The 12107-nt window shown below is 43.1% G+C and overlaps 1 protein-coding gene across 2 annotated transcripts in view; it reads left to right on the forward strand.

The window, feature by feature from the left end:
• The window catches only part of frmpd1b (FERM and PDZ domain containing 1b), a 37581-nt gene that overhangs the window by 20818 nt on the left and 4656 nt on the right, over window positions 1–12107 (forward strand). Inside the window, exons 9-16 of one of the 2 annotated variants that reach the window (XM_033633016.2) lie at window positions 1238–1363; window positions 1566–1685; window positions 3379–3512; window positions 8350–8476; window positions 8840–8932; window positions 10032–10214; window positions 10541–10742; window positions 10945–11910. In XM_033633016.2, the coding sequence (XP_033488907.1) occupies window positions 1238–1363; window positions 1566–1685; window positions 3379–3512; window positions 8350–8476; window positions 8840–8932; window positions 10032–10214; window positions 10541–10742; window positions 10945–11910 (1951 nt within the window). The remainder of the gene's footprint in view (window positions 1–1237; window positions 1364–1565; window positions 1686–3378; window positions 3513–8349; window positions 8477–8839; window positions 8933–10031; window positions 10215–10540; window positions 10743–10944; window positions 11911–12107) is intronic. The other variant, XM_033633018.2, reaches the window with a different exon arrangement.

Here is a 12107-nt window from a genome sequence, read left to right on the forward strand (position 1 = left end):
AGCATCATTCTTAGGTGGCTGACATGTTTGTCAATACTGTGTATAAAGATGGACCACACATCTCCACCTCCTCTCACTGTGACAAAATGAAGCCAAAATATCCTGGACATGGCTGCTGCCATCTTGTGCTGGTGATGTCATTTGGAGCCAGAGTCTGTGCAGTAACGATTTCCACAGTACTGAGCTCCCAACCAATCCCAAGCAGCACCACTGATCACAAGCACACTGATTGTCTCACACAGCTGTCAATCATGACATCAAACCCCCTTTGTATAGCATCAAATAACCTATTAAAACTAAATGTATCAGAATAGAAACATTTGAATGAACAACAACATGATGAGAACTGCCAAAAATGACAGAAACCATCTTTGGGAAAAATTTATTAGACGTCCGCATGAGCCCAGGTCCCATCCGCTAACCTGGAGGGGGCGCAGTTTATGACCCGCAATGTAGCTAGCCACCAGGGGGCAATTGAAATGTTTTGGCTTCATTTTTGGGGAGCTGCCATGTAATCCATGGCTGATACTAGTGCACTTTGCAGCAGGCAATGAGAAGAAACTTTCTATATGTTCATTAATGTCACAAAACCCATACAGCACAGCTAATAAGACATAAATTGTGTGATGTGCTGCCTACATCATTGTCCTCAGAAGATCCAATAATTGGCCTCCTCAGTTTCTAACAAGCATTATGGGACCAAACAGTGGATCTAGTTGTAAAAGGCTTCCTAGAAACGAGAGGGTGTATTTTGTAATTAAGCACACCACAAGTTATGCTGTGATCGCCTCAAGGGTATTAGAATGTGGGCAGGCTGTAGCTTTTGTGGCTGCTCTTAATGGTGGAATAATAAGAAAAAGTATTAATTATATTGCTTCTGGAGGAGGTAGTTATGAAACATTTATAAGTGAGGAGAAGAGTGTGCCGTGACTCAGAGCTTGTAAGGACAGCAGGGCTGGATTTCTTGAGTAACTCTAGATATGTAAGTCCAGGCTCTTGCAGTCTGAGATGTGTACTGTTTACACTCATTATAGGTAGATAACTGGGTCAGTAACACACCCCCAGTTGGTCCTTGTCTGTTGTCGTCTTCATGAGCACATTATTATTGTTACAGTTGGTATTCCCAGCCAAAGGGAAACTGAGAGGGGGGGGCAGATTTGACCATCTGCCATCAGCAGACAGGGATGAAACATGTTTGTCTAAGGGGGCCTGAACTGTTGGTTTTTCACCATTCCAGGACATTGTGCTGACTCTAAAGGATAAACTGTCCATCCGGGCCATCGAGTACTTTGCCCTGGTGCTAGAGCAACAGTACAGCATCACTAAGCTGCTGCTGCTGCATGAAGACGAGCTCATACAGAAGGTGAAGGAAACAGTGGCTGCACAAATCCACACACAAACATACTGTAGTTCATATAAGGTGTAGTTTACCTTAATGCAATGTTTAAGCATAACAGTAGACCTACTGACAGGAGGGTACTACCCAGCTAAGAGTGGATGCAGTGTCTTTTACATTTAGAGCTTGTGCACATATTTATACCTCTATTTTTTTTTGTCGTCACCAGGTGGTGCAGAAAAAAGACTCCCATGACTACAGATGTCTGTTCAGGGTGTGTTTCATCCCGAGAGACCCCGTGGACCTGCTGCAGGACGACCCCTCTACCTTTGAGTACCTCTTTTTACAGGTCAGAGAAGCTAATTCTCTCATCTACAGTACAACTTTCTATCTGCCTCCTTCTGTGTCCACGGTAGAGGCTTTGTAGTCTGACTCATCGGTTGCAGACTTTGGCTGTAAACCTGCCATTGGCCGACTGATTTAGGCCAGCTTTCTCCCCACCCTTCCACAATCTGCATGATGTCGTTTCCAAATCCCCTTCTCTACGGGAAACAACAACAGCGTCCAAGCTAACAACCTACGCTCTGAAAATGGCAAGTTTTGACGAAGATTTGGATGGTGCAATAAGGCGTGCCTGCTTTGTTTTTCTGTGAACTGACCCACAACAAGTGAAACAACTTGTGAATGCACCTTTGGGAAAGCCCAGACGCCATGTCTCATGACTGATTTTGATCTGTATTCTGACACAACCAGTAGGAGTTGATTTGCCGCATATTTTTATCCTGGTGGCGACATGTGCCAGTGACATACTTCACCAGTGTACTGATCTGTTCCAATTCACGCAAGCTTTCGTGATACTGTCGTGATAAGGTTCTGTAAAAACAGTGTAAAGCCAGCAAATCATCTCTGGTTTTAATAGGTCTAGTGAGTTCCTCCAGAGCTTAAGTATAGTCAGGTTTCTCCTCAAAGGCTCAGATGATCAAATTATGTTTGTCGTTTTTTTAACAGTTCAAGTTGATACACACAGGTGATGTATGTCTGTTACTTTTATGGAGCCATTTTAATGGCAGTGCTCGCCATCCTACTTGCAAACGTTCCTCCAAAAGGGCACCTCGGTCTTAGTGCCACCCAAGACAGTTGTGATTGGTTTAAAGAAATACAAACACAGCAGAGCATTTTCCCCTATAGCAGGATGATAATGTGTGCTCCCAGGCCTTTCTCTGGCACTGACACAGCGCTGTGGAGATGGGTCTGGCTACAGTAGAATAGAGAATTTGTCATTCAACCTCAATCAGAAGACTCCTTTTTCCTTACTTACATGTGGAAAGCAAGTCCAAATGTTCATATAATAAAAATAAACCTCTGTTCCCACTTGCCAAATGTAGCTGTATCCAATATTTAATAGATCTGGCAACTTGCTCTAGTGTTCTAAACCTGCTCCAGAAAAGTTACAAAAATAGAGCCTGAATCAAAGTTGAGGAAATGTTTGGAGTTAACATGCAGTCGCTCCCTGCTTCTTTCTCATATTACTTCAAAACACTACTAATCTTATATAATACAATGTATTACTGTGGCCTTGTATCACCTTGTAAACATTTTGTTAAGTTAACAAAGAGCTCCTGTGTACAGTCAGATACGTGCTGTGATGTAGCTCAACTCTGAGACTATATTTCAACGCTGGATTAAAAGCCTCAAAGCCACAGTTTGTCTTTGCATATTTGTGTTGCACAGTAAAGCACTGGGAGAGCCACTTGTGTCATGTTGATTTATTGTTCTTTGAGGAATCTTTGCTTCCTGCTGTGTTTGTTTTTGCTGTGTGAGTGACACTCTGGGTGTCCCGGTGTTGGTTTTACTTATAAAGATGCTCACGAGATGTGTGTTTTGCAATGTGTGACTTTAAGTGTATGCTGGTGTAATAAAAAGTAACTGTAAAAATATGATGCTTTTCAAGTGTACAGTAGTATGTTTACTGTAATGTGCATGTGTATTTGTACTTGCTGCATGCATTATGTGCATTATGCTGTGATTGTGTGTGTTTCCAGAGTGTTGGGGACGTGCTGCAGGAGCGTTTTGCAGTAGAGATGAAGTGTAACACTGCACTCCGCCTGGCTGCCCTGCACATGCACGAAAGACTAGATAGCTGTGGACAGACCAGGGCTTCTATCAAGAATATTACGTGAGTCATATGTGTTTGTGTGACTTTGTGTGTGCATGTCATTTTAGGGTCACACTGGTGGGACACTATGGTCTGGACTCCAGCACTCCTCATTATAGATTTGGTTTAATTATGATGATCTAAGAGCTTGAGCTCACTCTACAGCTGCAGTCATTGTAATTTGTGTGGGATAAGGATGCACCCTAAATGCCTAATCTATTAATGTGATTGGAACATGTTGTGCGTGTGTGCACAAGGGTGTGTTCTAATTCCTGTGAGTGGAGCAAAAGTTTCTTATTAGGTGTTTCCCTCTTTCTGTCTTTTGCTGTCTCTCCCCTTCCCACCAAGCTTCAAATGCAAAGACACACCTAAGCACAGATCCATCTCCCAAAAGACCACCTCTCTGACGCACTGGTCTCAGATTAATATGATTATATGCGTCATTGCAGTCATAAATACTCTGTTTCGCAGACGCAGGCTTTTTTTGCCTTAGATTAAAGTGATGATGCAGTCATGGTTGCAGTTCCGTTAAAATGTGACTGTTTAGTATCATCTAGTGGCAGTGCTGGGAAGATTAAAAAAAAAATAATAAAAATCAGCAGATATGTCTGCTCCACAAAAATCAGCGTGCTTTTTAAGATTTTTTTTTCATGAGTGAAGTCTTAATTTGGATTTAATGTAAAAAAGTCAAGCTTACTTACTGATAGGCAGGCTTACTGATCTCAGATATGAAACCTGGAACTGAATATTTGTGACAATTTATATGTATTGTGCCACGTGACTGAATTTTACAGGAGTGCAGTTATGTTCCCAGGGTCCTATGTTACCAAGTACTGTTCACACACATCAACCCTCCTATCGTGTTTGGGTCAAATTTGTACCTGTAAACTAACCTGACCCTTAACCTCTTTCCTCATCCTAACCTGTTTGGAAATGGCAAGTGTTTGATAATTATTTTTCTCCTTTTTTCATCTTTTGGTTTTCTTCCTCTATTTTAATTGTGTAATTAACTGTTTGACTAAATCTTATTATTTTAAATTTAGGGTTGATATACAGTACAGGCCAAAAGTTTGGACACACCTTCTCATTCAATGCGTTTTCTTTATTTTCATGACTATTTACATTGTAGATTCTCACTGAAGGCATCAAAACTATGAATGAACACATGTGGAGTTATGTACTTAACAAAAAAAGGTGAAATAACTGAAAACATGTTTTATATTCTAGTTTCTTCAAAATAGCCACCCTTTGCTCTGATTACTGCTTTGCACACTCTTGGCATTCTCTCCATGAGCTTCAAGAGGTAGTCACCTGAAATGGTTTCCACTTCACAGGTGTGCCTTATCAGGGTTAATTAGTGGAATTTCTTGCTTTATCAATGGGGGTGGGACCATCAGTTGTGTTGTGCAGAAGTCAGGTTAATACACAGCCGACAGCCCTATTGGACAACTGTTAAAATTCATATTATGGCAAGAACCAATCAGCTAACTAAAGAAAAACGAGTGGCCATCATTACTTTAAGAAATGAAGGTCAGTCAGTCCGGAAAATTGCAAAAACTTTAAATGTGTCCCCAAGTGGAGTCGCAAAAACCATCAAGCGCTACAACGAAACTGGCACACATGAGGACCGACCCAGGAAAGGAAGACCAAGAGTCACCTCTGTTTCTGAGGATAAGTTCATCCGAGTCACCAGCCTCAGAAATCGCAAGTTAACAGCAGCTCAGATCAGAGACCAGATGAATGCCACACAGAGTTCTAGCAGCAGACCCATCTCTAGAACAACTGTTAAGAGGAGACTGCGCGAATCAGGCCTTCATGGTCAAATAGCTGCTAGGAAACCACTGCTAAGGAGAGGCAACAAGCAGAAGAGATTTGTTTGGGCCAAGAAACACAAGGAATGGACATTAGACCAGTGGAAATCTGTGCTTTGGTCTGATGAGTCCAAATTTGAGATCTTTGGTTCCAACCGCCGTGTCTTTGTGAGACGCAGAAAAGGTGTACGGATGGATTCCACATGCCTGGTTCCCACTGTGAAGCATGGAGGAGGAGGTGTGATGGTGTGGGGGTGTTTTGCTGGTGACACTGTTGGGGATTTATTCAAAATTGAAGGCACACTGAACCAGCATGGCTACCACAGCATCCTGCAGCGACATGCCATCCCATCCGGTTTGCGTTTAGTTGGACGATCATTTATTTTTCAACAGGACAAAGACCCCAAACACACCTCCAGGCTGTGTAAGGGCTATTTGACCAAGAAGGAGAGTGATGGAGTGCTGCGGCAGATGACCTGGCCTCCACAGTCACCGGACCTGAACCCAATCGAGATGGTTTGGGGTGAGCTGGACCGCAGAGTGAAGGCAAAGGGGCCAACAAGTGCTAAACACCTCTGGGAACTCCTTCAAGACTGTTGGAAAACCATTTCAGGTGACTACCTCTTGAAGCTCATGGAGAGAATGCCAAGAGTGTGCAAAGCAGTAATCAGAGCAAAGGGTGGCTATTTTGAAGAAACTAGAATATAAAACATGTTTTCAGTTATTTCACCTTTTTTTGTTAAGTACATAACTCCACATGTGTTCATTCATAGTTTTGATGCCTTCAGTGAGAATCTACAATGTAAATAGTCATGAAAATAAAGAAAACACATTGAATGAGAAGGTGTGTCCAAACTTTTGGCCTGTACTGTATGTTTGGGAGTTGTTCTCTACACAAAAATAGGGCGTCCCAGGAGCTCACCAGGTAAAGCACGTACCACTAAAGCAGAGTCCAGTGGAATTTTATGACTGTCAGAGTCATGATTCAGTCCCTTAACTGCAGCCCGTGTCATATTAAGCAAATACAGAGCTGGGGAACATATTTTTTTAGCTTTCCATTATGTGCTACATAGACCTGGGGAACATAAAGCCTTGGGAACACAGGAATGTGACACAACACTATGGCTAGCTATGCAGAAAAGCTAAGGGACTGTACTTTACTTATCAGAATAGGGGTGTGTGTTTGTTTTTTTGTTTGTTTTTATATATATACCTCCTTGGACCTGCATAATCTTTTTCTTTGAGATTCCCTGATAATAAATGGTGTGATTTTGAGGATTTTTAAAGAAAACATGCCTGTAGAACACACTTGGTTTTTGGGTTCTGAGGGTATGGTATTTAAAATAAATACAAAATATGATCATTTAAAGCTGAATGTCCCTCTCTTAAGCCAAATCTAAAAACATAACCCCCTCACCAATGCTTAAAAATCATTTTAAAGGGCCAGTGTGTAATATTTGGCATGGTTTATTGTCAAATCTGAATCTGAATCTGAATATTCTACCCATTAATATGTTTATATAAGTATATCATCGCTATAAAATAAAATTCGTTTGGTTTTCGTAGCCTTATAATTATGCTTTTATATATATATATATACCAAAGGCCTTGCTTTAGAGAGGTCGCCATCTTGCGCCGCCATGTATGTAAGGCAGCCCAAGCGGACAGTCCAGCCAGCCAGAGAACGTGTTTCGCGTGTAGAAATAAACCAACGAAGACAGTGGAAGGAAGGAAGGAAGAAGGAGGAGGAAACAGCAGATAGTGTTAGTAGTTCGTCGATAGAGAGTAGTGAAACGTTTTTTTAGTTATAAAGTTTGCGAATGGACCACACTTACCACGCAACAGGAGAGAATGAACCCGAACCGTCATCAGCGAGGAAAAGAAGACGCAACTTCACTCCTTGTGATGCACTCTCTGCGGCGCTTTTCCTCCTGATGATATATCTCCCCAGCGATGGTAGCACCGAATCCCATTCTGTGCAGCAAAATGGGAGCAGAGGATTCAGCCTCTCTACTCGCCTGCTCAGCCTCCAACACTTGGAGTTCCTCATCTGTATGCTCCGGCTCAAACAGGTATGGCTCTGGGTCTGTGTCCGCTACAAGAAACTCTTCAAAATCGCGTTCAAAGTCGTCCATTGCAGCTACTATAGTCCGGAGATATTGCTAGGCTAAATAAACAGCTGAGCTCTGTTTACAGGCTATGCTGTCAGTCAGTGTGCGGGCTGGAGATTGGTGGAGCAGAGAGGGGAGGGGGTCCCCGCTAGGTACTGTAAGTGAGTATGTGTGTATTAAGTGTGTGTGTTACGTTAGAAGAGTCAGAGTTTGGGACGGAGTCTTTTACCCCCTGGAGTATTACCGGAGTTTTTGGAGTGCTCAAATAAACTGGCCTTTTTCCCGAACGCTACTCTGGTCTCCTGCTCGTGAGGGATTCATTACAATATCGTAACATGGTTTAGATTTCTAAATAAATATTCACCTCGTCGCTAGATAGACCTACTCCTGAAAAACTCATGTCTGCGCAAGGCTTTTTGTCCCTACGAGGCCACCGTCATTTACCCGATGGGAGGGGTGAGCGAGTGAGCGCTGCAATCTAGAATTTGACCACTGATGTCACTGTTTTCAACCCATTTTACAGAGTGGCCCTTTAAGTACTTCCGAGGGTTTGCACCACTCCCTCCCGTCTTATAAGTAACGAACAGTCTCTAATGTCAGCCTTACCCTCACCTTTAGTGTATTTCATTTCTGAAGTAACCTGACAAATGGTCAGTGAGACAAGACACAATTAAAGTATGGTTTGGTGTTTTTGCAAAAATTACGCTGCACTTTTAGGCCAGCGTTTGCTTTGATGTAACACATATATGCTAGCTAGCTCATGAGGCTAACATCAGCTACATCATACTGCATCTCTCTTACCTACAATTCCACACTTGCTCTTACTGTTTTTTATAAGTCCCTGGCTCCCTCCACCTTTCAAATGCTGCACCTAATTCCGTTTGGCTTCCAATTTCCAATTTCATTCCTGTGTGTATTTGTGTGTGGTGATGACAGGAGGGAGTTTGGCATGGACAGCTTCATCTCGCCCACACTGCTGAGCAACATGAGGGAGAAGGACCTGAGGAAAGCCATCAGCTACCACCTCAAAAAGATCCAGTCCCTGCTAGAGCCTCGCCAGAAGGTAGATACAGATTGATGGATGGGTGGATGGATAGTGGCAGTTTAGTAGTGGCTTTAGGGCACTTTTTAGCTGACACTTCTGTGGCTGCTAATCTCCCTGAGGTTTAAAGTGGTGGTAAAGTGACAGCAGGTTGGGAGGAAGATATATGGTGGGTGGGAGGATGATTAAAAAAAGGGAATAGCAGGTCTGGGGATTGGGTAATGTTTCTGGGAAAACGAGTGGCGCATATTTCTTTGTGGAGAGAATTGTTTTGGTCAGTGAGTCAACCATAACATCCACCCCGGTTTTCTTTCACTCTGTCTCCTCACTGTCTGCCTCAGTGTTATTCTTCTCGCTTCTTCTTTGTCTGCTGCTGTGTTTTAGGTCATTTCTGCAACTCAGGCTCGGTTGGCCTACCTCACTCAGCTTGGAGAGCTCATTTCATATGGGGGACGGTCCTACACAGCTACCATGATGGTAAGGGTTAAGAGCCTGATATCACCTGGTGGGTCTGTTTGTGAAGAGATATAACATGTAACAGCTTGACTTGAATTCAGTCATGGGTCTGTATAACATGTCAACATTCAAAAAGCTTGACAAATTCAGCTGAATATAAACCTAGATGTTATGTTTCCCACCCAAACGTTACAATGAATGTTGGCATTGTACATTTGTGCAAACCATGGATATGTAACATTTATGTGTTTTATATAACTTTACATTTCAATTTGGTTCCAACCAGTGGCCTTTTGCTGCACGTCATCCCCCTTTCACTCTGGATCTTGCAAAACTGCCAAAAAAAGGCAGCAAAACTCAGCATAAGGAGGCAGATTGTGGTGGTGGATAGTCAAACAAATACAGGACTTTACCCCAGGAGACTAGTGTTTGTGTCTCGTGTGAAATCAAGTGAACTCTGAGTTATTTTAAGGTACACTCTCACTATATTTCTTTTCCTAAACCTAACCAATGTAACGTTATTTCCCTAAACTCAAACTATGTAACTTTATGTGAATTACATAACTTTACATTAAGTGCGTAACATAATGACGCCCAACCACATTTCTTTTTCTAAATCCATCCTACAAAACTTTACGTGCTTAACCTAAATGACTTAACTTACCTAAATCCAACCTATGTAACTCTGCCCTAAGTACATACCGTGATGATGCCATTAGAGGGGTATTAACAGTCTAGATATTATACCAACCATTGTATGAGGATACATTGACCACAGCCCAACTCAAGTTATAAAATGCCTGCTTCTTATGGTCTCGAACAGTGGTCTGCTGCTGTCTATGGCTTGGCAGCCGTCCACCATCCCCCACTACTCTTGTTGAGAAACTCAGCTCATATACATATAATCTGAACTGTTATAGGTGTGAAATGTAAAAATGGAACTTATCTCTGATTTGCAGAAACGTACAATGCCAATAATTTATTCTGACTACTGGGACGTATCTTTCCTCTCAGAACACATTTGCGCCTCTCACCTTTCCTCCTTATTCCATCTCTTCCTCCTCTTTTCTGCTCATTTTGTTGTCATTATATACCTTTACTTACTCTCATCCAAACTCAGCTTCAGGACAGGGAGGTACTGGTCAGCCTGCTGGTGGGAGCCAAGTATGGGATGAGTCAGGTCATCAACCACAAGCTCAATGTGATCTCTACACTGGTGGAGTTCAGCAGCATCAGCCGAGTGGAGCTGCTCTCTGAGTCGGACAAAGTCAGCCTACTGCGCATTTCACTGCACGACATGAAGGTAGGGCAGACATCGAGGTACTTCACTTTATTATTCATAAACATGTAGGCCCTCATACACTGACACAGAAACAAAAAAATGGATATTCACTTACTTCACCATATTCACGCTGAAGCTCACGCTAGAGTAAATGTAGGTCAAGCATTTCTCCTCCAATACACAAACAGTACGCAGCCTAAGGGGGTGTGTGGTAGCTATATAAAGCTAATTCACTGAACTCAAAGGTGACTCTCTGTCCCTCTTTCTCCCCCTCCATCGCCTTTTCTCCCTTCCCCTTTGGCTTTAATCACTTTACCTTATCTTCTGCAATGCCCTCCCCCTTGCAGCCATTTGCCTTACTGATGGACTCTCTGGCAGCCAAAGACTTAGGGTGTCTGCTGGGAGGCTACTGCAAACTTCTAGTGGATCCCAGTGTCAATGTCTTCCGTCTGGGGCGCCCAAAAGTGAGGGTGCACCGGATTCCTGCTGAAGAAGGTGTGTGTGGGAAGTTCGCCGTAATAGAGGGCGTGTGCTATGAATCCCTATCAAGTGAGCAAAAACTGTTTAACTTAAAACAATAGCTTTCTGGCTTTGGCCATTTGATAGATATTTCACATATGTGACCAGCCAGTACGGGTACCGTTAGAAAAACCACTCAAGAAATATCATCATATTTTAAAACATATTCTGCTCTACGAGTTTACTAACATATTGGTTTACAATGCTTGTTTGTTGCTTGTGGTGTTATTAGGTTATGTGTCCCGCTGCTGTAGTGACTCAGATGACTCAACAGATGAGGATGACCCAATGGATTCTCAACGGCCGGACCCAGCAAGTCAGGACTGGGAAGAAAGGAGGAGAGAGGAGGAAGGGAAGAGGAGAGAGGAGGAGAGAATAGAGAGGGAGGAGCACAAAGGCAAACAGGAAGTGAAGATAATAGTGACAACAGAAGGTAAGGAAAATGAGGGTGAAGAAGAAAGAGGAGCAACAGGAAGTGGTCTGCGTAAATTTAGTGTTATGGATGAAGAAATGAACCTGGAGACCACCTGGTACCACACTGACCCACGGGTCACCAGCAGCTTCTCCAGCTTGTCCAGTGGCTCCTTGAGTGCTGCCCTGGAGGAGAGCAGTGCCGCTGCCAAAGCCCCGACTCGTCTGGATGCAATGCGTGGACCACGCACCAGCGAGGATCTACCAAGCCTGGACGTTCACCACCCCTACCTCTTGGAGCCAAAACGCCATCAAGGGCCCCTGCGACCCACAAACCTCAATTACCGTGGCAATGACAACTCTTGCCTTTGCTTTGCTGAGCTCTCCAAGGCTGATTTCCTGCCTAGCCCGCCAGAGGCTACCAGCGATGATGACAATGATGATGATGATGATGATGAGGAGGAGCGGCAAGTGGAGGGACTTAGACGCATTTCTAAGATCCCTAGTTCAAGAGATTTGAGAATGATTGACAGCATACCCTTTCAAAGATCACCCATTAAAAGAAAGAAAAAGATCCCTCCCAAAGTCCCATTAAGGACGAGTTCAATGCCTATCAGCAAAGCAGGAAAGGCTGAGCAGCGCCTCTCTAAGGATGAAGAGAGTCTATTCCTGACACCTTCTCCCAATCCGAAACCAGCTCTTTTGGTCAAAGAAACTGCCTCAGAGTCTGAAGATGAGTTTTTTGATGCACAGGAGAGATTTACTCCTCCTGTTCCCGATCTATCAGGTTTGTTTACAGCATGTTTGTTATGACTTTGCAATTTGTCCTTGTCATATTTTTGTAGAGGTCTTTTGTTCATGGTAGTATGTTTGAGATTTTTATGTAATGGCAACATGTGACAACACTGAGACATTAATGTGATTAAAAGAGGTGAGGGAAAGATTTGTTAATAAATCCACTGATGCCTTTCTCCTTCTGTACTT

Source organism: Epinephelus lanceolatus, chromosome 7 (assembly GCF_041903045.1).
Source record: "Epinephelus lanceolatus isolate andai-2023 chromosome 7, ASM4190304v1, whole genome shotgun sequence".
NCBI lineage: Eukaryota > Metazoa > Chordata > Actinopteri > Perciformes > Serranidae > Epinephelus > Epinephelus lanceolatus.